Source organism: Xiphias gladius, chromosome 24, assembly GCF_016859285.1.
Source record: "Xiphias gladius isolate SHS-SW01 ecotype Sanya breed wild chromosome 24, ASM1685928v1, whole genome shotgun sequence".
Lineage (NCBI taxonomy): Eukaryota > Metazoa > Chordata > Actinopteri > Istiophoriformes > Xiphiidae > Xiphias > Xiphias gladius.
The window spans coordinates 22650358-22670716 of NC_053423.1; the positions used below are offsets into that span (position 1 = coordinate 22650358).

Below are 20359 nucleotides of genomic sequence, written 5' to 3' on the forward strand. Positions count from 1 at the left end.
TCAGTCACATTTAAAGACGCTGACTCTTAAAAAAATATGTTGAGATGTAAGTTGTTAAAATCCCCAAATTTCCACAAAAAAAACAAAAACCAAAAAACTTGCGTGATGAACTGGTTTGACGAGGAAACCAGGCTTCTCTTTATTGCTTATCTCAGTTGACAAAACCTGGATTTGTAGTTACAAACATCAGGTCACAGTAACCTGACAGTCAGTTGTCTGAATTCATTTAAGCGTAGAGCTTGAAAGAGCACGAAGGCCTTGCGTAGACTTTCATCTAAGAACGCCACTGCACGCATCCCTGCCTGCCTTGTCATTAAAGATGGCAAATCCAGCGGATGTTTTTAAAAGACGTGCCTTGCTCGAGGACATCTCGGTGTCTGAAAGGAGGGGACATTGTTGCTCATTCCTCAAAACAAACTGTATTTTATGTGAACATCTTAATATATTTTTCTTTCTCAGATGACGTAAACCCCCCCCCCCCAAACAAAAAAGAAGAGAACATTGTGTGTTGATCAGATCATTAAGTACCTGTCCCTCCACAATCCAGCAGCTACCGAAAATGCAAATGAAGCCTCACGTAAAGCACGAGATTAGGTGTGTAGCACAGTTTGCTTTGACAACGAACTTGTGAGTAACTCCATGTGCACTCGTGTGAGACCGAGACGATCACACCTGTCTTGACCAGCGTCGCTTCTCCAGTCATTGAGTTGCCCTGGCAACACGCGAGCCCATCAAATTGTCTCGGCATACACTCAGAAAGACATCGGGAACGAGGGTTAAAGTAGCCCCGCCGCAGAGGAAGAAAAGCGAAAGCAAGAAAAGAAATGAAGTTATTTTTCAGAGTTATGAGGAAGGGAAACTATAAATAACTCAACGAGGAAGGAGACTGCAAATTTCTATTTAATTTCTTTGTGCGGGATGTTGAAAGTGTTTTTTTTTTTTTTCTCTTACCTACTTACCCTCGAGTGATGAATTCACTGTAACGAGTTCCTCCGGTGGCCTTTGAAGAGGCTCTGTGTAAGTGTGTGCTGCTAATAAGAGGTCCTGGCGATGGCGCTTTTAAGAAGTGTCGTGCTCTCCCCCATCTTGATTTACATTTTAGAGGTGTACTCCAGCGGTGACGTGCTGCACGTCCATAAAGTTTGGTGACACACCAGATGCAGATAAAAAAAAAAAAAAAGAGGGTCAAAATTTAAGCAGCAGGGGTGGAGATATCTTGACTTTTAGTCCTTAGTATGGTTCAATATCCAAAAACACCAACTCCCACATTTCTTGATAGCCTCTTTCACTACGGCCCCCATCCTCCAAGATACCCACTTCTTCCAAACCCCGTGCCTCCGTTTTTTTAATACAGGTTTTTCTGTTGAAGATTTTAACCGAGAAAACCCCGATGTTTCGTGACCCTGCGGCTGCTGTATAAGAATCATGGTTAAATCACCAGGTTGGTTCTGTTCCAACCAAACGTCATAATATTCGCACCAGAATAAGACTCATAACCGGGTTGACGAAATATAATCTATAGTGATAACCAAACCCTGAAATTGAACTGGAGGAGCTGATGTCCCGCGCCAGGCAATTCCAGGCATTTTCAATGACGGTTACCGGCTATAAGCTCCCAGCTATCAGTCCAAATGTTTGCGCCTGGAACGACCGCTGTCAGAGTCGCCCCACCGTGCTTCATGAAAACACGGAAGGTCACAGCGTGGCCACCGTGGACAGCCACAGAAACCACAGAATAAAAAGCTTCCGTCAATTCCATGACAGCTAGCATAGTCCAGCATCGTTTTGCGTTCCTTTCTGTCGTAATTTGCGAGTAAACACACCCCCGAAGTGCCGCCGTCGGCTGAAAACTTTAGTGTCTTGTCGATCCAGAGGTTAACCAGTGTCCTGTCCAGACCGTACTGCAACAACAGATTCAAACTGACATCCTCTGTGGAAATCATGGAATATGCCATAGGGCACTATTGAAAATACCCCAACACTTTATATTGTTTTAATGCCCAGTTATTCAGCTTCGAAACATATCTAAATTGTTTTACTAATTTAAATGCTGGCATGTAAACTGTTAAAACGAATATTGGATCATATGTGTCCCAGGAGGGACCGCCTGGGAGGCGGAAGCACCAAAGACGACCAGAAACCTGATCGAGGTAGAATCACACAAGGATGCGTAAAACAAGGGTTTTTTATGTCACATGTCGTATCCTGACTGTGATTCAAGCAGGATAAGCCATAGGAGCGGCTAGTGTGACTAAATCATGCAAGGGACACGACTCGGGCCAGGATTTTAAGACATCACTGGGGTTACGTTTTAGACTTTAAAAAGCTCCTCCGGGGAGAGACAGATGACATTAGAAGACAGAAGTACTCCTCCTGATGAATGAACGTCTTCATTTGGAAAATCTGCATATTTTCCCCTTCAAGTAACGAAATAAGGCCTAATTTACGCACAGTTGATAGCAAATTAGTTGCAATTAAGATAATCGAGCACTAGAAAGCTGTGTTAGGCGCAAGCTAAAATCTTTTTCCTCATTATGTTAACAGAAAATGATCATCTGGACGGCGTGACGTTTCCTTCAAAAAATATTTGCTGCCCCCCCCGTGCACAAAGCCAGCTCTGCACCCAGTTTCGTCTGGAGGAACCTGACTGGCTCTCCACGGAGCTCCTGACCTCAACCCAATCCAGCACCTCTGAGATGAGCCGGAGCGCCAGCTACAGGCCAGGACCACTCACCCAACATCGGTGTGGGGCCTCGCTAATGGGAACACATCTCTGCAGCCAGGTTCTAATATAAATTAATCTGTAGTGTCGGAATCAGCTGTTTGAACAGTGGCTCCGACTGAGAAGACCGTCGTCCAAGACCGTTGTAATTCCTGTTCGCTTGCTGCAGCGAGAAATCCCTGCATTGTTTACAAGTGCTCCAGGGGGCCGCTGCGAGGCTTCTAACCGCCAGGTGGCCGGGGAGCGCTCAGGGGAAACGTGTCTTGATTTTCTTCACCCTGGCTAAACGTCAAATTCAGAATGCAAGTCACTATAGTCACAGTGGGTCTCTGAGGCTGTCTGATCACGGCTTGCTGCTTGGTTCTTGCTGCTCCAGGCTACTGTGGGCGTCTCACCTGCCTGTTTAGATGAGCCTTTGCCCCCCCCCCCATATTATATAATTTTTTTAAATGCAGTTTTTTTTCTGTTGTTACTCCCATCGCTGGATTTCCCCCTTTAAATGTTCCTGTAGCTGTTGAATTCTCTCAGAGGGCAAGTTTTCTGATGGAAGTATTGTCCTCAAATGGTTGGTCAGCCATTTTAGTTGGGAAAATGGTGATTAGTTTTACACGAGATTCACCGGAAAGCGTTTAAAAGCGAAAATAGTTTAACAGTCTGCAGGGGTAAGATCAATTACAGCTTCATGTCACTTCGCGCTTCCGCTCGACAGGTAGCAATTTGTAGTTGTAAAGCGATGGAAATTCGATCCGGCAGCAGCAGTAGCAGAGACCCACGAGGCTTCGATCGTGTGCCTTTGCTGATGTCGGCAGCTGTTCGTCGCGTGTCACTTTTCGTGGGCAATTTCCGACCCCTTGCTGTTAAACAGAAGGCGGAACGCACACAAGCAAGAAAAACTCCACATGGTAAACCACGTAGGGAACCCCCCCCCCCCGATTAAAACCAGATAGCAGCAGGTGTTCAACCCATGCATTTCTTTAGAAAATCCGTCATTGCTCATAGCTGATTAATCTCACCTTCTAAATTCTTCTCTCCATTCATCTAACCGTGCTATCTAAAAAAGTTGTCAACGATTGCAGTCTTTCTTTTTTTTTTGGATTTCTTTTTTTCATAAATGTCTGAGCAAGCATACAGGTCGACACCTGTAACTGGTTTGTATCATTAAAAAAAAAACCCTCCAAAAAAAAGCACCGCATGAAGGAACAGAGACAGAGAGAGAGTCGTCGCCGGATCTGCAAAACAAGTGAAAACACTTATTTCAGCTTGTGCGACAGCGTTATCCAAACCAACGGATTAGAGTGAAATGCTGACGGAGCAAGAAGAGCGAAGACAAACAGAACAGCTGCCAAAACAGTCAAATATATGAACCGGAGGAACGTTCGAATGTGTTTTCAAAGATACAAACGAGCGATTAGGTTACGCACAACTAGTTGAGTCTACCTCACATGTTAAAAGAAACTTTTTTTTCTAAACAAATCTGTGATTTCTTTCTCAGAAAGGTTTGTATTTGTTCTAGGCATGAGTTGGGCTTTCATGTGTAAAACATAGCTGAACTTCAACAACTCATAAAACCTTTATTAATTCAGGGCAGTTTCACACTCACACAGTGTGAGTGGCAAGTGCTGTTCTTTGACTTTCCCCACCCAGATGTATCATGCTAATATATATATATATGTGTGTGTGTGTGTGTGTGTGTGTGTGTGTGTGTGTGTGTGTGTGTGTGTGTGTGCGTGTGTGTATAGTCACCAGGGGTGGAACAAGTATTGAGATCCTTTCCTTAAGTAAACCTTAAGGAAATACCACGGTGTGAAGACACTCCATTACAAGTAAAAGTCCTACATTTAAAGTTTTACTTTAAAAAAAAAAAGTACATAAGTATTATCTGCAAAATTCATTTAAAGTATCAAAACTACACGTACTCATGCAGATAAGTGTTTTAGTATATAACATATTTGCTAAATTTTCCTATGCTTACTCAAGGACATCCTGGTATCTGTAGCGTACGTTAACATGTGAAAAACATTTGAATGTTAGCTGATCAAGGTGGTATAAAATTTAATATGATAATCACATTGGTTTTCTTTTTCAGTTTCCAGCAGAAATAGAGTCTGACGGGGCTTCGTGTTTGAGCCTTTGTTGAGCTCCTGTAGGAAATATGTGAGACTTTTCAGAAGAACATATTAATCTTTTACTGCTACAGGCAACAAGCCAAAGGAAAGTAAGCCTTGGATTCCTTGAATAAAGATCCTGGAACATGTTAGGTCATCAAAATGTAATGCACACCGCAGCGGTTTCACTTCTTTTCTGTCAGTGTCATGACCTTTCAAACCTGCAGCCCGAAAGGATACAGAACGTCCACGAAATATCTGGTCAAGAGTTTTTTCATTTGTTAACCACAAATACCTGAACCTTACATTTATCCTCTAATCTTAAACAGTATGTTTGTGGACAAAAATAAACCGTGGTCATACCCGGGACCTGGTTTTAACGCCGGGCGCGACAGTTCGCCACCTGTGGAATCGATAGACACGTGTGTGTCTGACCATAAAAGCATGGTTTTCATGTCATCAGCACTGTCCAACCCCACTCTACCTGCACTCGTGATTTTAAAGAACAAAGCGTCTCAGAGTTTTTTAATTACCGCAGCCCACTCCTGTCTGAACACTGTCATACCAACGAATCAACAGACTGGTTTAACTGTATGCGCGTCCATATTGAATAATAATGCTTCGTTGAAGTCAGGTCCAACCCTACACAAAGAAAGCAGCTCTGGATAAATCACGGTATTCACAGCTGCAAGTCGGAGTTTAGGAATGCAGAGCAGAGGTGGAAGAAATCAGGTCTCCAGGGACATTAGGAGGCCATGAGGGAGTTATTACTCCACTACAGTAGTATGGTAAAGAATACAAGAGCACAATATTGCTTGTGTCCCGAATCACTTCAGAACCGCCTGTGTTTTTAAAAAACAAAAGCTTCCAGACCAGTGTTCAAGCTAACTTTTAGGTCAAAATGTTTGTTCGGAAAAATGCGCATCCAAACAATTGCCTTTGACAGCAGCAGCATTCCATCCTCTCGGGACCACGAGTCCGTCGAATAACTGTTGAGATACTTCATGAGGAATTCAAAAGTCAACATCAGGGTGGCGCTTGAGGAGGAGTCAGAGGGTCACCAAGGCATTTAGCATGTATCCGCGTGTGCGGGGGTACTCAAGGTGCAATTGTCACTTGTCCAGCGTCAAAGGCCCAGAAATGAGATGGATTAAGCAACTGACATTTAAGTTCTAGAGACCCGAGAACTGTGTGCACAGAGCACATTTATGTATTTAGGTCTTTAAACTTGGGCAAAAAAGTTGTGATGGCCCGGGCGAGACACTGGTCACATAGTGTTCAATACTGAGTTAGCTGTGGTATACGTTTTTCACAACATTCATAGTTGAAAATGCTGATTCTATTGAGTTTCCAATGATTTTTTTAATAACACTACCAGTAAGTTTTGTGTTTCTTGCCTCAGAGTCATAGGGACAAACCTGCTGAACATGGGCAAGTTTGATGTCGTAGCATTGTTGGTGTGAAAATGAAGAAAATGACGAAAAGTGCTCTCTTGAATGAACTCGTGCTTATGTAATGTCTCCAACTTCAACCTTCAAGGCTTAGTTTTGAGCATCTCACCTTACGTTTTTAATCAAAGCTTCCAAATTCCAACTAAATCGGATAACATTTTTGCTGACTATGACTATTAGCTGATAAAATGTGGGTGAGGTGACATGAAAGTGATGCTTCACATTCGTGTGATGTTAGTCAAGTTGCGCAAAAAATGTGTCATAGACATTTTCTTGGGAATTCAGTGACGGAGAAGTTAGACAATACTCTTCATATGTGAATCCAACAAAAACATCTTTCTATTGGTGTTCCCAGGAAAAGTCAACCATTGAGGATCCAGCCCTACCCCTAAACTGCAATCACCTGAAACATGGAATTCATGCTGTGATTTCCATCCACCTGAGCAGACTGCGACAGCACAGATGGGTGGTTCCCACGGGTGTGACCAAGATCTATCCAGGCGCTTAGCTTTAAATACTGACATTCAATCAGAGAATCCATTTGCCGTCATCATCATGGAAGAAGATAAAGACATGCCCAAGTAAGTCCTAACTGCTCATTGAAGTAGAACTAGTGTGAAAATAATGAAATTTAAAATAGAATTTTGTAATTTGATATTTTTCTGCAGTGAAATAAGTTAACTCAGTTATGCACTTGTTCATGCAGAAAATCTGAAGATTTTTCCTATAAATCATTTAAAAGCAGTTTATAAACATTTACTTAATTATTTATAACACAGCATAACATAGTTTAATCAGATATGATGACAAATATGTTCAGAAGTTATCATTTTGTTTTTTTCAATTATTCAAATATGAAGATATATTTTACATAATTATTACCTAATTGTTCAAACCGACACTTAGCAGGTGGAGTGTCCATGAGTGGACACTATCTACTTATCTATCTATCTATCTAACTATGCATCTATCTATCTATCTATCTATCTATCACATTATGTATCATTATTTTCTGATGTATTTATTCGTATTCGTAGATTTAAATTTGTAAGTTTTATTTTATATTTATTATAATTTCATCTATCAACTTTCTACTTTGTTGCTTTTCTACATAACTTCCTATCTCCGAGTTTGACATTTTGGTGTCTTTATTTAGGAGGCCGTGGGATGCCTGTCGAGAGGTCCCCATCATTGAAGATGAAGAAACGCCCTGGAAACTGATCAAACTACTGAAGATCATTTCTGTTTCTTTAGTCGCTGTGATGATGTTTGGATTGGCGCTATGTAGCAAGGTTTGTTGTTTTTATAAATTTTTTTCACATGGCATTAATGATATAAATCTGACGACAGCAATACAGTGGAGAAATGACCCTTACATTTGGGATGGCATTGCATAAGGTCTCCGCTTCATGGACAGAAATGGGTCACTTACTTTGCTGACATAAATGATTTCTAATCAAAAACTCCATACCTGTTACCAGTCCTAGATTATAAATTTAATTTCATTGTAATAACCCAATTTAGAATTACTTTAATTTAGAAGCCCAGTAATTTAGAGCAGCTGCTGATTTCACATTGCCCTCACACTGCAGTATTCATTAACTAATTAAATGATTTTTTTCTCTGTTCCAGACTTCACTCCTCCTCCTCATCACCTTCTCGAATGAAGGCACAAAGACCATCCCAGCAGAGCAGAAACCTGTCGCTCTGCTTTGTATCGGCTGCTCTCTCATCGCCTCAAGTGTTCTTCTGTTTCTCAAAAGCTTCTGGAAGACATGCTACAAAACATCAAAGCTGCCGAGAGGAACTACTATTGCCCTGGTAAGACAAGAATCACTATCTCCGGACTTTATCTCATCTTTGACTCATGCATCAAATAGATCCTGGCAGGTATCGTGTCCCTCTTTACCTCTGCCAAGGAGGTCATGTATTCACCCGTGTCTGCTTGTTTGTTGGTTTGTTTGTTTGTTTATTTGTCAGCAGAATTACAGAAAAAAATACTGAACTGATTTGCAACAAACTCGGTGGAGGGACGGGGCATTTGCCAGGGCAAATTTTTGGGCAGATAATTTCCTATAAATTTGAATTTTCTTCTGAAGTCTGGTTTATGACGTTTGGTATTGGCCTTGGCGGAGAGCGTGGAGTTATGCTCTCTACTGGGCGCATTTAGTTTTGTTTTTACCATGTTGTTGAATTTCATCATCTCTTTTGTCTACTTGTTCTTCAGGTTCTGTTCTTTGAATTTCTGGTGTCTGTTGGTGCAGCAATTCTCACCATCGTGGCGATGCCACACTTGGACATCGTGACCAACGTGACGATACTGAACGGTGTAGCCGTCCTCGCTACGCTCCTACAGATAATCGCTCAGTATACTGCCATGGAAAGGAACCGCCTCCTGCTGCCATCCATCACCGCCTTCATCCTCATTTTGCTCGGTTATGTCCTGTTCCTCTCTTTATACATCATGAAGGACCCTACTGATAGCAAGATGGCCATTTGGGTTGGTCTGGCTGTTGGTGGGTCCTTCTTGGTGTCTTTCAACTGGTGGGAGAACTACCTCAGAGTGATCGGTGAGAACAGCAGCTCCGTCTTCCTCCAGAACCTGTGTATAGACGTGACAAAGTGCCAGAACATCCTGCACATCCTCTCCAGCCTGCTCAGGATTGCGGTGACCGCCTCTGTGCTCGGAGCCTACGTCCCTCTGGCCAAAATGGACTGGGACATCGTGACCTCCATCCCGAGCCGTGAGACACGGATTATAGCCATCACCGTTGGGGTCCAGCTGGTCTCCTCGGCATTATGCCACTGGTTCGCTGTGGCAGCCTGCAAGATGCATGCCCTGCGACGATGCTTCATCGTGCCTCTGTACCTGGCCTCTCTGGCTGTGATGGCTCTGCTCGTCATCCCCGTCATTGTTTACTATCAGGACTACAAAATAAGTCTGAACGGGACTGCAAGCATCAACTTCACAAGTTACTGCAGTGTGGTTGTGGATGGAAGAGACCGAAGCCTGAATGGCAGTGTGTTCCCACAACTGGTTTTGGATGTAACACACACCCTGTGCTTCCTGGACATGTCCAAAATAACTGACATTGGCCTACTCACAGGTAACGAACTGGAGCCTGGTATAAGTTACAATGCAATTCAGCACTACTTCTACATACATACAGTGGGGTCCAAAAGTCTGAGACCGTCTCAGACTTTTGCTACTATAGAGTTATGTGTTTTTAAAGTGGGATCATCAGACCAGTACACATAGTTTGTTTGCATGTAGGGCAAAATTTGAGTATCCATGTGGATGTCCTCGGAGGCACCACACCCTGTTCATACCAGTCAGCCAAAATACTGTGTTTTGTGCAGGAGCCATTGCTTTGAATAAGAAAATCAACACTCAAACCTTGCATCATAATGTATTTTTGCTTTTAAAAGTAACTGCATGCAGATTTTGTCATCAATGCTGCATTTTTCTCTGAACTCCAAAACTTCATCCTATGGTAGAGATAAAGGTAATTTGCAGTATCCAAAGTTGGAATTTTCAGCTATTGTTTTTATTAATCTTCCCTCAGGTGCAGCAGTGTCGTGGTGGCTTGGGCTTGTGTTGGCCACCCTCCATCTGTGGTACCTCAATATGTATCGTATCCAGAGAACCCAAGACCTGTTCGTCAGGAGGCTGTATGAAGGAGCCTTTATCGAGCAGTCCCTGCTACTCAACATCCGGTTCAAAATCCAGACCAAAAAAAGTTTGAATAAGTAAGTGTTTGTGGTGCATGTGTTGAGGTAGTGTTCCATTTTGTTCCATTGGTTCTTCAAAGTGTGCTTAGGCTTGGGTTTATATTTAAGGTTGAAATCTAGATAGAGTGTTTCTTCTACAAAACAAAAGTATGTTTCTCAAATTTGCACATCTTTCTATGTCAAGTTTTAGGCCATTTGAAACGGCGATGGTGTATCTGTGTGCGACCATGTGGCACGAGACCTACGATGAGATGATGAATATCATTATCTCGTTATTCAGGTGAGTTAAACAGACTCTTTTTGCAGGAACATTCAATAATATATCATCTTGCCTTTCCTCGAATTCCTCTCATCACAGGGAATTCTGAGCATTGGGTCTGCTAGAGATAGCATGAATTCAGTTTCTTGCTTTAAAACACTTCAACATAGTATCTATCGAAAGAATTTGAGCCTTGCAATTCAGCTGAAGAAATGCTACCTGTAGTGGAAAAGGCAAAAAATAGTTGCTTAATTTGAGTGCAAGAACAATTTGAAAAGGGAATTCCCCTTCAACCATATTGCTCAGTTAAGTTTGTTGATGTCACCGAATTTTATTTTCCAAGAGTTTATATCCTTGGCAGAGCCAGTTTTAGCAGTGTGGTCTTACTTTATCACAGTGTATTTCCTCAGAGTTCCTCTTTATGTTTCTCTGATCACTACAGACTGGACAGGTACAGACCAAAGAAAGAGCAAAAGTTCAAAGATTTCACCTTCGAAGCCCACATCTTTTTTGATGACGCATTTGAAGATATTGAGGGGAGTCAGGGGCGCCACCTCAACGAATACGCAAAGAACCTTGTGAAGATCTTCTCAGACGTTTACAGGTAGGAACCATTCGTACAACAGATCTACAGTTAGGTTGCATTTCAGTGTTAATTCTCATAAATGACCACAGAATCCAGGTCGTTCCTGACACTACCGTTTGGCACACCACCAGAGAAGGACATTTTTCAACGAATACAAATTACTATCAAAGCGGTCTCTCACTCTCTGTCATTAGTATCTTCACGGACATCAATGTCAAGTTCTTCAAAAAGCAAGAGCAGCTCCCTGATCAGAAGGTCATAAGGACACCTTACGGAGGTCGTCTTGTCATCACCATGCCTCACGGGAACAACATCGTGGTTCACTTCAAGGACAAAGAGCTCATCCGCCACAAGAAGAGATGGTCTCAGGTAGGAATATAACAAACTACAGACCCCAGAAGTTAGAATTACATTTTTACTAATATTGGTTTTAGTTAACTGTCATTTCTCATTTTCCAGGTCATGTACCTTTACTATCTTCTGGGTTGGAAGCTCATGACCAAATATTATGCACGTTGGAAGAAGGGAGTGGATGAGAGGGAGCTGAGAGCAGAGGTCCAGGTGAGATAAGAGAAACATTTTCTTGATGATCTTCAACATCAATGCACGCAATGTCTCTATGAAACATAAAAGACTACTATAGCAAAGATGTAAAACAGAGCAAACTGTTTCTGTTCCTCCAGAAAGAGAAGCACAATACCTACCTCCTGGCTTTAGACGGGGACACAGACTTCCAGCCGGCTGCTGTGATGCTGCTCATCGATCGTCTGAAAATGTACCCACGTGTAGGGGCAGCGTGTGGCAGGATTCACCCCACTGGATCAGGTTGGCACATAGTCCAAACAAAAAAAAAGACGCAATTGAGTAAAAGAAAAAAGAAACAATTGAGAAAAGGGATAATGTAGAGAGTTGTGTCAAGGTTTACAATACCTCTGTGTTTCCTCTGCAGGTCCTGCAGTGTGGTTCCAGAAGTTTGAGTACGCTGTCAGTCACTGGCTGCAGAAGACAGCAGAGCACGTGTTCGGCTGCGTGCTGTGCAGCCCCGGCTGCTTCAGTCTGTTTAGAGCAGAGGCGCTGATGGACGACAACGTGATGAAGAAGTACTCCACCAAGTCCATGGAGGCTAGTCACTACATCCAGTACGACCAAGGTAACAGTTGTTGTTTGGTAGAACTTACTGTCCCTCAATCAATCTTGGTGATAGAGTCTGCCATCAGTTTCTCCTTCCTCCTCTCACATGTTCTGTTCTTTGCAGGTGAGGACCGCTGGCTCTGCACTCTGCTGCTGAAGCAGGGATGGAGGGTGGAGTACAACGCAGCCTCTGATGCCTTCACCAATGCACCTGAAGACTTCAAAGAACTCTACAACCAGGTAAGTGCTGCAGCTAATGAGACTCTCCCCACTAATATTATGATTGCAATGAAATACCCACAAATATTTGACAAATTGACATATGTACTTCAAATATTCAGAATCTGCATATCATCATCATTTACATTTAGGAATGTGAATCTCATTGGTCATCAGTCCTGCTAATGTTTGTCTGCCATTTTTAGCGTCGGCGATGGGGACCATCCACAATGGCCAATGTGGTAGATCTTCTGGGCTCATCCACAATTATTTCCAAGAGGAACCCATCCATGTCCAAACTCTTCATGTTCTACCAGCTGTTTGCCATCATATCAGCCATTCTGGCGCCTGCCACCATCTGCCTTATGGTTGCAGGTTGGTGTTTTGTTGTGTTTTTTTGAGTGAACTTTTGTTCAATTGTGAGATCAACTGGTGTCCACTGAACACATGGTTATTCCATGCAATGTAAACATAAAGTGCAATTGAAACCCTTTGTTCAAAGGCAAAAGTAAAATGTAAAATTTCAGCCCTTCCATTGCGTCCTCCAGGTAGTTTGACCTTCTTCTGGGGCACGAATGGTGCTGGTACTCTGGTCATGGCTGTGATACCTCCTGCCATCTACCTGGGTCTTTGCTTCAAGATAAAGGCAGACACTCAGATCACTATTGCAGCCTTCATGAGTGTCATATATGCATTCCTCATGGTGGGTGTGTCGATTTCCATTATTGGTAAGTTATGTTCAAACTGGTATAACTTCATGCAGTCAAACGTTTAGCTACTTTATTTGGACTTTTTCACATCATTTCAGAAGAGCTGCTTAAAGCTACTTTAATACTGAAAGCTCTTCATCCATTTATCTTCTATCAGGTTCAATGGTGAAGGACCAAACCATCCTGACACCCAGCAGCATTTTTATCACCGCCATGGCCATCATTTACACCATCACTGCAATAATGCATCCTCAGGAATTCCGTTTATTGTTCTATGGCTTACTCTACATCATGTGCATCCCCAGCGCCTACCTACTGCTCACCATCTACTCAATGGTCAACATGAACAACGTGTCCTGGGGCACCAGGGAAACGAAACCTGCTGCTGGGGCTGCCACACCTGCACCCACCACCCAGCAAACAACAGTGCAGAAAGGTAGATGGCGGACTTTATTGCCGTGCCACTTACAGTGCAATATTAGATCAGTATTATTGTCAATGCTGACTGAACTGAAGCTGATTTCTACTCTTGTAGCTAAAAGCACCTTCCAGCGGCTCTTTGCGTGGGCTAAATGTAAAAGATCCAGCCAGAGTTCTCAAGAACGACAACTCAGTGTCAACGAGGAGAGCTTGACCTCAAAGTCTGTACAGCCTGAACTTCAGCCCCAAAACACAATTGTGGAGGACGTAGAAATCCCAGAGGAAGAGCAGAGGTAAGTTCCGAAAGTGGAACATTGATTGAAACGCAATGTGTCAGTCATACAAAGTGTGGGATGATACTAATAATTTTTCTGTTTGTGTTTCAGGCCATTGCCACCTGTTTTCGACCATCCTGGCCAATGTAAGTCCTTACAGTTTGTTTTTTTTGGTCAAAAAATCCAACACACTTGAAAATGTGACGTTATCTAATACCCTCCTGTCTTACTCTTCCGTCCAGGTTGGGTCACGCAACTACTGGAGTCGTCCAATGACAATCGACTGCAGGAGGACTCACTTGACCAGGTGTCTTGCTTTATCAGTTTTATTGGTGATCTGCCTCTGAATCACATTTTAATCACCTCTTTGCAGGGTCAACTATTACAAATATGAACTATATCCTATAGTTAATATTATTTATGATTATTACAAAATGGACACTTGACACACCACACAAATCTTTCATTAGCCAAGTGGGTTCATACCGTACTAAGAGTGATGGTAAATGTGTGCACATGGCTAGTTTCCTGCCTTATCTATATTAGTTTTAACCAATATGACGTAAATATTGAGAGTAATTAATTGAAAGGGTTTTTGTGTTTCTCTGCAGGAGGAGCAGGAGTTCTGGAAAGAGCTTCTAGAGAAGTACCTGAAACCTCTGCCCAATGACAAAGAGAGACAGAAAAAAGTTGTCAGTGACCTGCGGGAGCTGAGAAACAAGGTAGTTGTGGGGAGCTGAACTGCGGTACATGTCTAACAGGAGACCACTGTGCAGTTAATCTTAAATTAATCTCATCTGTCTCATGACGCACAGATCAACTTCGCCTTCTTCATCTTGAATGCCCTTTGGCTGGTGGCGACCTTCACCCTCCAGGTCTTTGGTGCCGTCATCTCCGTCAAGATCCCAATGGTCAACCACAACATTGAACTCACCGGAGAAGAAATAACAATCGATCCCATTGCCTTCATGTTCATTCTGGGATTTGCTACGTCGGTCGTGATCCAGTTCTTTGCCATGCTATACCACAGGTGACATATACCTAGTTTGTTTGTTTTTTTTCCCAGTGTTGTGATGCTCATGATGTTCACGCATCCTACCTTAAAAAAAAAAAAAAAAAATGACATCCTTTGTTTTGTGTTTATACAGAATCTACACCCTGATCCATTATGTTGCCTTTCTGGATACCGAGCCCAAAGAGCAAAGATCTGAAGAACAACAAGAGTTAAACCTGCAGGGCAAAAAGGTATTTCCAACTATTACTATTGTTATTACTAATACTAATCTTGAGTTGTGAGAAACTGGAGCACAACCAAATAAATTAATGAAGCACTGCTGAAGATGAGACATGACTTGATAGAAGGCAGGTTCTTCTACAAAGCTCTGAGGAAGGCGCATTGTTGCCGAAACGTTAGCAGCGGAATAAAGTCTGCCTTATAACTGTCTTGCTAAAATGCTCCTGCCTTGTTAGCAAGATATTATACTTGTTTTTATTGCCTAGATATTTTAATATACTTTGGGTTGAAAAGCAGTGAACCTGTGTGAGTTGCTGTGTGTTGACATTCATAATCCTGATGTGTCCTACATCAAACAGCGTTCACTGTTAGTCTTAGAAAATCTTAATCTGCACAAAGGACAACATAAGCACAGTTTAGCTCACTCTAATCACCCAGGCTTATGCTACGTACATTTCTAATGAAAGAGAAAAACAATAAATTGACGAGCAAATACTATATTATTATTGTAACCGGTGGCAACTAAATCTACTGACATGATTTCAGCCGCACCCTCCTGCTTTTGTGGTTTTGTGACCTTGCAGAAGTGTTACACATACGGTGGCACTTATGTGCAATGATGTTCATTTTATCCTCCCCCCAGGCCCAGTCTTTCTCCAACTTCGAGTCCAACTCTGAAACAGTAGACAGTGACGATGACATCTACTCAGATTTTAGCAGCCTAAGTGAGGACGTGTAAAAACACAGACTCTCGCCACAAACAAAACTTTTTAGCACTTTGAAATTTTCACTGTATGTGAGATTGATACATTTGTGTGTGTGTTATTTATGTTTTGTTTACATGTATTCATGTGCAATTTATTTTTTTAAAAACTTTCACTGAACCAGTTTGGCACAAAAGACTTTGCAGAAAACAAATTTACACAAATCTATGTAAGAGATGTGTCATTTGTAAGATGAAAACGACGCAATCTGTGCGTGCAGACTGTATGTGTGTTGTGTTCAAATGAAAGCACCAGACAACATCAAGTCAGTATATGAAACATTGTAAATGCTATTTATGAAGGATCTGTTTCCTTATGCTAAACTGTACATCCTGAGTTTGCTGCATCTATATTTAATGCATTGTAATGTGAAGAGGAATGAATGAGGTTCAGAAACAGTGTGGACAAGTTGAGGAAGAATGGTACCGTCTCTGGCTAATGTCAAAGACAAATGAATGAAGTTCTTCTAATGGAGACAAATGTCTGGTTGGATGTCTGGCAGATCACCGCTTGAATCCTGAAAATCTGGGAAAGTCTTAAATCTTGGACTTTTCTCATGAAAATATCAGAGAGATTAACTGATTGATTGACTACTTACTACCCACATTGTCAGTTGCTTGTAATTACGTTAAAAATGGAATTATCATTAGTGCAGTTTGCTCTACTTCTACTCTCTGTGTAAAATTTCCTGGATAAACATTTAAGTTTAAAATCAAATATGTAAAGTTCTGGCTGCTTTAATGGCACAGAAAGTTGTTCTCTGATTGGTAAAAATGAATGATGATGATCTACATTTATATTTATTTTTGAATGAATTAGAAAAAAGTCTACCTAGACAAAGTAAGCAATAATGAGAGTTGTCTGTCAGCATTTATTTTGTTGTGTGATATGTCCTTATTTCTAAAAAAAAGATTTTAAACACAAATTTTTTCAAGAAAACTTGGCTGTTTTTATTCAGTACAAAAACAGAAAAGTAATCATTTGTGTAGTTGTCAGTGTTTAAGATAAAACATGTTTAACATGTTGTAGACACACTAGTGTCATTGTTTGTTTGTTTGTTTGTTTGTTTGTGTCATTGAAAGTGGATTAGAAGTGAAACACATCTCTGATCTACTTCTGAACAATTTGCAAGAAACCTTTCAGGAAATCAGAAATCCATTTAAAAATTAAAGTCACAGCTAAAATCCTCTATTTTCCACTGCCTCTTATTTAATTTGAAGCTGCACATAAATATGTATAAATCATGCTATCTGAAAAGTTAATGTGTTTGTTCTTTTAATGTTTTAATGTTTCACATTTCTCAATTTCAGTTTTTAGTGCATGTATTATTTTTTGCATATTCTAAATATCTTCTGTGTTTCATTCAAGTACAGTACTCTAGTAAATGTACTTGTTACTTTCCACCACTGTGTACAGTACAGGTAAACAAGCCTTATCATATTCATACAGTTAAACTATGGTAAAAAATCTTGTATTTATTTTTTGTGCTCCTTCCCCTCATCGTTTTATTTTGTTTTTTCTTATTGTCTTCAATATCGTAAAGCCTACTCTAACACTGAATTAGCTTACCTTGAAATGTGCTGTATATTACTCTTTTGTCCTCTATTTCTTTCAGGTCATCATGCAATAATATGTATTATATTTATATTTATATATTTTATTTTCTGTTTGGTTGAAATCTAAATGATTAGTCATGTCAGCAAGTTCCCTGAGGTCATCATGGGGCGTAACATATGAATCATGCACAGGTCTGTGCAGAAAGAACAATAAAATCATAGATCCTCGGTACAACGGTATGTTGGAATGTTCTGAATGTTCGACAGCAGCAGCTGATGGCAGCCATTAAGAGAAGAGAGTGGTACGGCCCAGTTCGCTAGGGGAGAGGGAAGCGACATAAAACCAGTGTTTGCGTTCTGCGCGTGTTCGGTAAAATGAAGCTATTAATTCGCGAGGAGCTTAGGTAATTGATACAACCAAACAACCGCGAGGCAAACCACAAGAGGAAAAAGGGACTCGTGGCTGTTGTTCAGATCACAGAAATATATATAATCAAAGGAGGACTGTTAAGATTAGGGGCCAAAAGTAACTTTCCTAAAAGAAACCTGAAATGGAAATTAAACCTCACTATCTGACCTTACTTAATGAAAACAAAAAAAAAACTAAAGAGAACAAAACACCCCCCCCCAAACAAATAAAGAAAATAAAAACGTCAAAGCAGCACCCCTGCTCTCTTAAAAAGGGAAATCTGAGTGTGTACAATCAGTAATTGAAACTATACCTGGCCCAGTTACCAGGTAGCTAACGTGCACCTTTCACTGTCGTCCTGCCAATAAGTGGCTCTCAGCCGGTATGGATAGATCACGTCAAGCCAATCGACATCTCTCCGACCCAGGGGGCCCCAGTGTCAGTCTCTCTAATGGGTTCTTCTCCGGCCCGCGCCCCATCCCTCCACCAGGTTCGGTGCAAATCGGCCCAGTAGTTTCTGCGTAACCCGTCTGATAAATAAACAAACAAACCAACTAACAAACAGACACGGGTGAAAACATAACCTCCTTGGTGGAGCTAATAAACTGCCTTCCACTCTGACCACACTCCAGCTTTTAATTGTCTGCATGTTATCTGTTCTCTACACAGTGCTGGTTTATTTTATGATTTTATTAATTCACCTGTCTCCTCTCATTTATGTCTGTGTTTGTATTTGATTGCAATCATCAATCAAATGATCCCATAATTTAATCTCTCTGTCAAGGGTTGTTGTTTTTAAATGTGCTCTATCGATAAATTGACTTGACTTGAATTAAAGATGTACATCTTCAGCTGGAACCAATGGGCCTGCAGCTGAGAGCAAAAAGGGGAAGGGAAAGTACCGAGAAACAGATTTCACACAGTGTTGGTTTTAAGACTTTTTAATGGCATTTGAGTCGCACCAGCCATATCCTTCAAGTTGTTATAGCAAAGAAAGAAAACAGGAAGCGGAGCCTTAAAACAAAACAAGATCCCCCTGAAATCTGTGATCGGGAGAAACAAACATGTTAATACAGAAAGCCAAAAGAACATTTCCCACAGAAACGTAAAAAATAAGGTTAAACCAAGGAAACGTTTACAACTTTACGCACTAGCCGTTTATATCATTTCATATTTTTGTTCTGTATTTATTCATTTACATGTATCTGTTTCTCAATTAGCAGGATAACTCAAAAAGTACTTAATATTTCACAACCCTTTCTCCTGGAAGTTATATTTATGGAACGCTAATTTATTTTTCCACTTACATCGGGGTGAGAAATGTAATGGCTGCCTGGATTTAATCCACTGGCAACATTTTTCCACTGAATAAAAGGCTACATCTGCTGTATGTACTGCATACACATAGTAAGGAGGTGGATCTTTGACTTTAGTATCACTTTATTTGAAGCGCTATGAGAGTCTAAGCATAACCACTAAAAACTTGACATTACAATTTACATCTCCTCCAAAGCATAAATTCTGTTCCAAATACAGAGTCACCATATCAATGTGTATTTTGATGTAGATTTAGATGCAGAAAAAAAAAAAGACTGGTGTGTTGTTCTTTTTATTCAAATGTCATTATGAAACACCAAAATGTATTAATTGTTATAATGATTAAATAATGAATTCCTGAACATGCATGGGCGTGTGTTTTGACATACCTTTCTGGTTGTATCACGGACTGAAGTGAAACAACAGGAAAAGTATGTCTTTCGTCAGGGCAGTTTCATATGTGCATTCAAGGAAGTCAATACCTACCACACTTGTTCTTTTTTAGAATAGAAGCAGTACGCAAACGAAAAACACAACAATAGAGCATACGCCTTTCATGTTTGTTTGATCGAAGCCTGAAGTACCTGTTTCTTTACAATCCAACATGATTCTACTGATGATGAACACTGAATCAGGTACATATTTGGGTGTGTCGTTATTATTATGTTGCTCTACCATCAAACGATGCAGCGAAGTGGAAGCACTTCATTAGTTCTGCCAAGGAGTTTATGTATTCACCCGTGTCTGTTTGTTAGTTGGTTTGTAAAAACTACTGGGCCGATTTGCACCGAACTTGGTGGAGGGATGGGACATGGGACATGGAAGTACCCATTAAATTTTGGGGCAGATCCAGATCATTTACTATAAAATTCGACTTTTTTCCTCTGAAGTCTGGTGTACGTTGTTTGACATTGGCCTTGTTGGAGGTCTGCAGTCTACTGAGCACATTTTCTACTTATTTATGTAGCACATGCTTATACTAAGTGCCGCTGTCTGTGCAAGAAAGTTATCAGATGACCTCATGTTTACGAGAGCCCCATTTACACCTGGTAATTACACGTGCTGTGACGATGACCTCTGATCCATCGCTCTTTGAATTTACACCTGGTATTAGAATGCCTTATCTCAATTGTGCCAATTGTTGTGATCGGGCCTGGATATGCAAATTAATTTGGCTGGCTGGCGGACTTTTCAATTGCCATGGCACGTCCCGGGAAATGGCAAACAATGCCACGAACAGACGTCACTAATTTTTGTGTGGGAAGACCCAGGCTGGCTACTGATACTCCGTGTAGCTTTTGCTGGGCTTGCTTAAGCTAGCAGGAGGAGGCAAAGTCAGGCCATCTTTCAACTTGCAGGGCGGACTTTTTTCTTCTATTTTGTCACATTATATGAATTGCGTTTACACCTGGCTGAGATCAGAACACAGTGCAAAGTTGGTCTGGCTGATCTGATCGCGTTTCGATCCA

The 20359-nt window shown here is 41.2% G+C and overlaps 1 protein-coding gene across 1 annotated transcript; it reads left to right on the top strand.

The window, feature by feature from the left end:
• Positions 1-6833: 6833 nt before the first annotated feature.
• On the top strand, positions 6834-16284 carry LOC120786465 (chitin synthase chs-1-like). Its single transcript, XM_040121937.1, is given in 22 exon segments — positions 6834-6859; positions 7435-7570; positions 7911-8099; positions 8506-9385; positions 9845-10028; positions 10201-10290; positions 10712-10873; positions 11050-11224; positions 11315-11369; positions 11429-11680; positions 11805-12005; positions 12111-12226; positions 12412-12580; positions 12754-12933; positions 13073-13351; positions 13451-13628; positions 13722-13756; positions 13853-13917; positions 14222-14332; positions 14426-14640; positions 14759-14855; positions 15488-16284. Coding segments are annotated over 22 exon segments (3891 nt in total). The 3' UTR covers positions 15584-16284.
• Positions 16285-20359: the final 4075 nt, after the last annotated feature.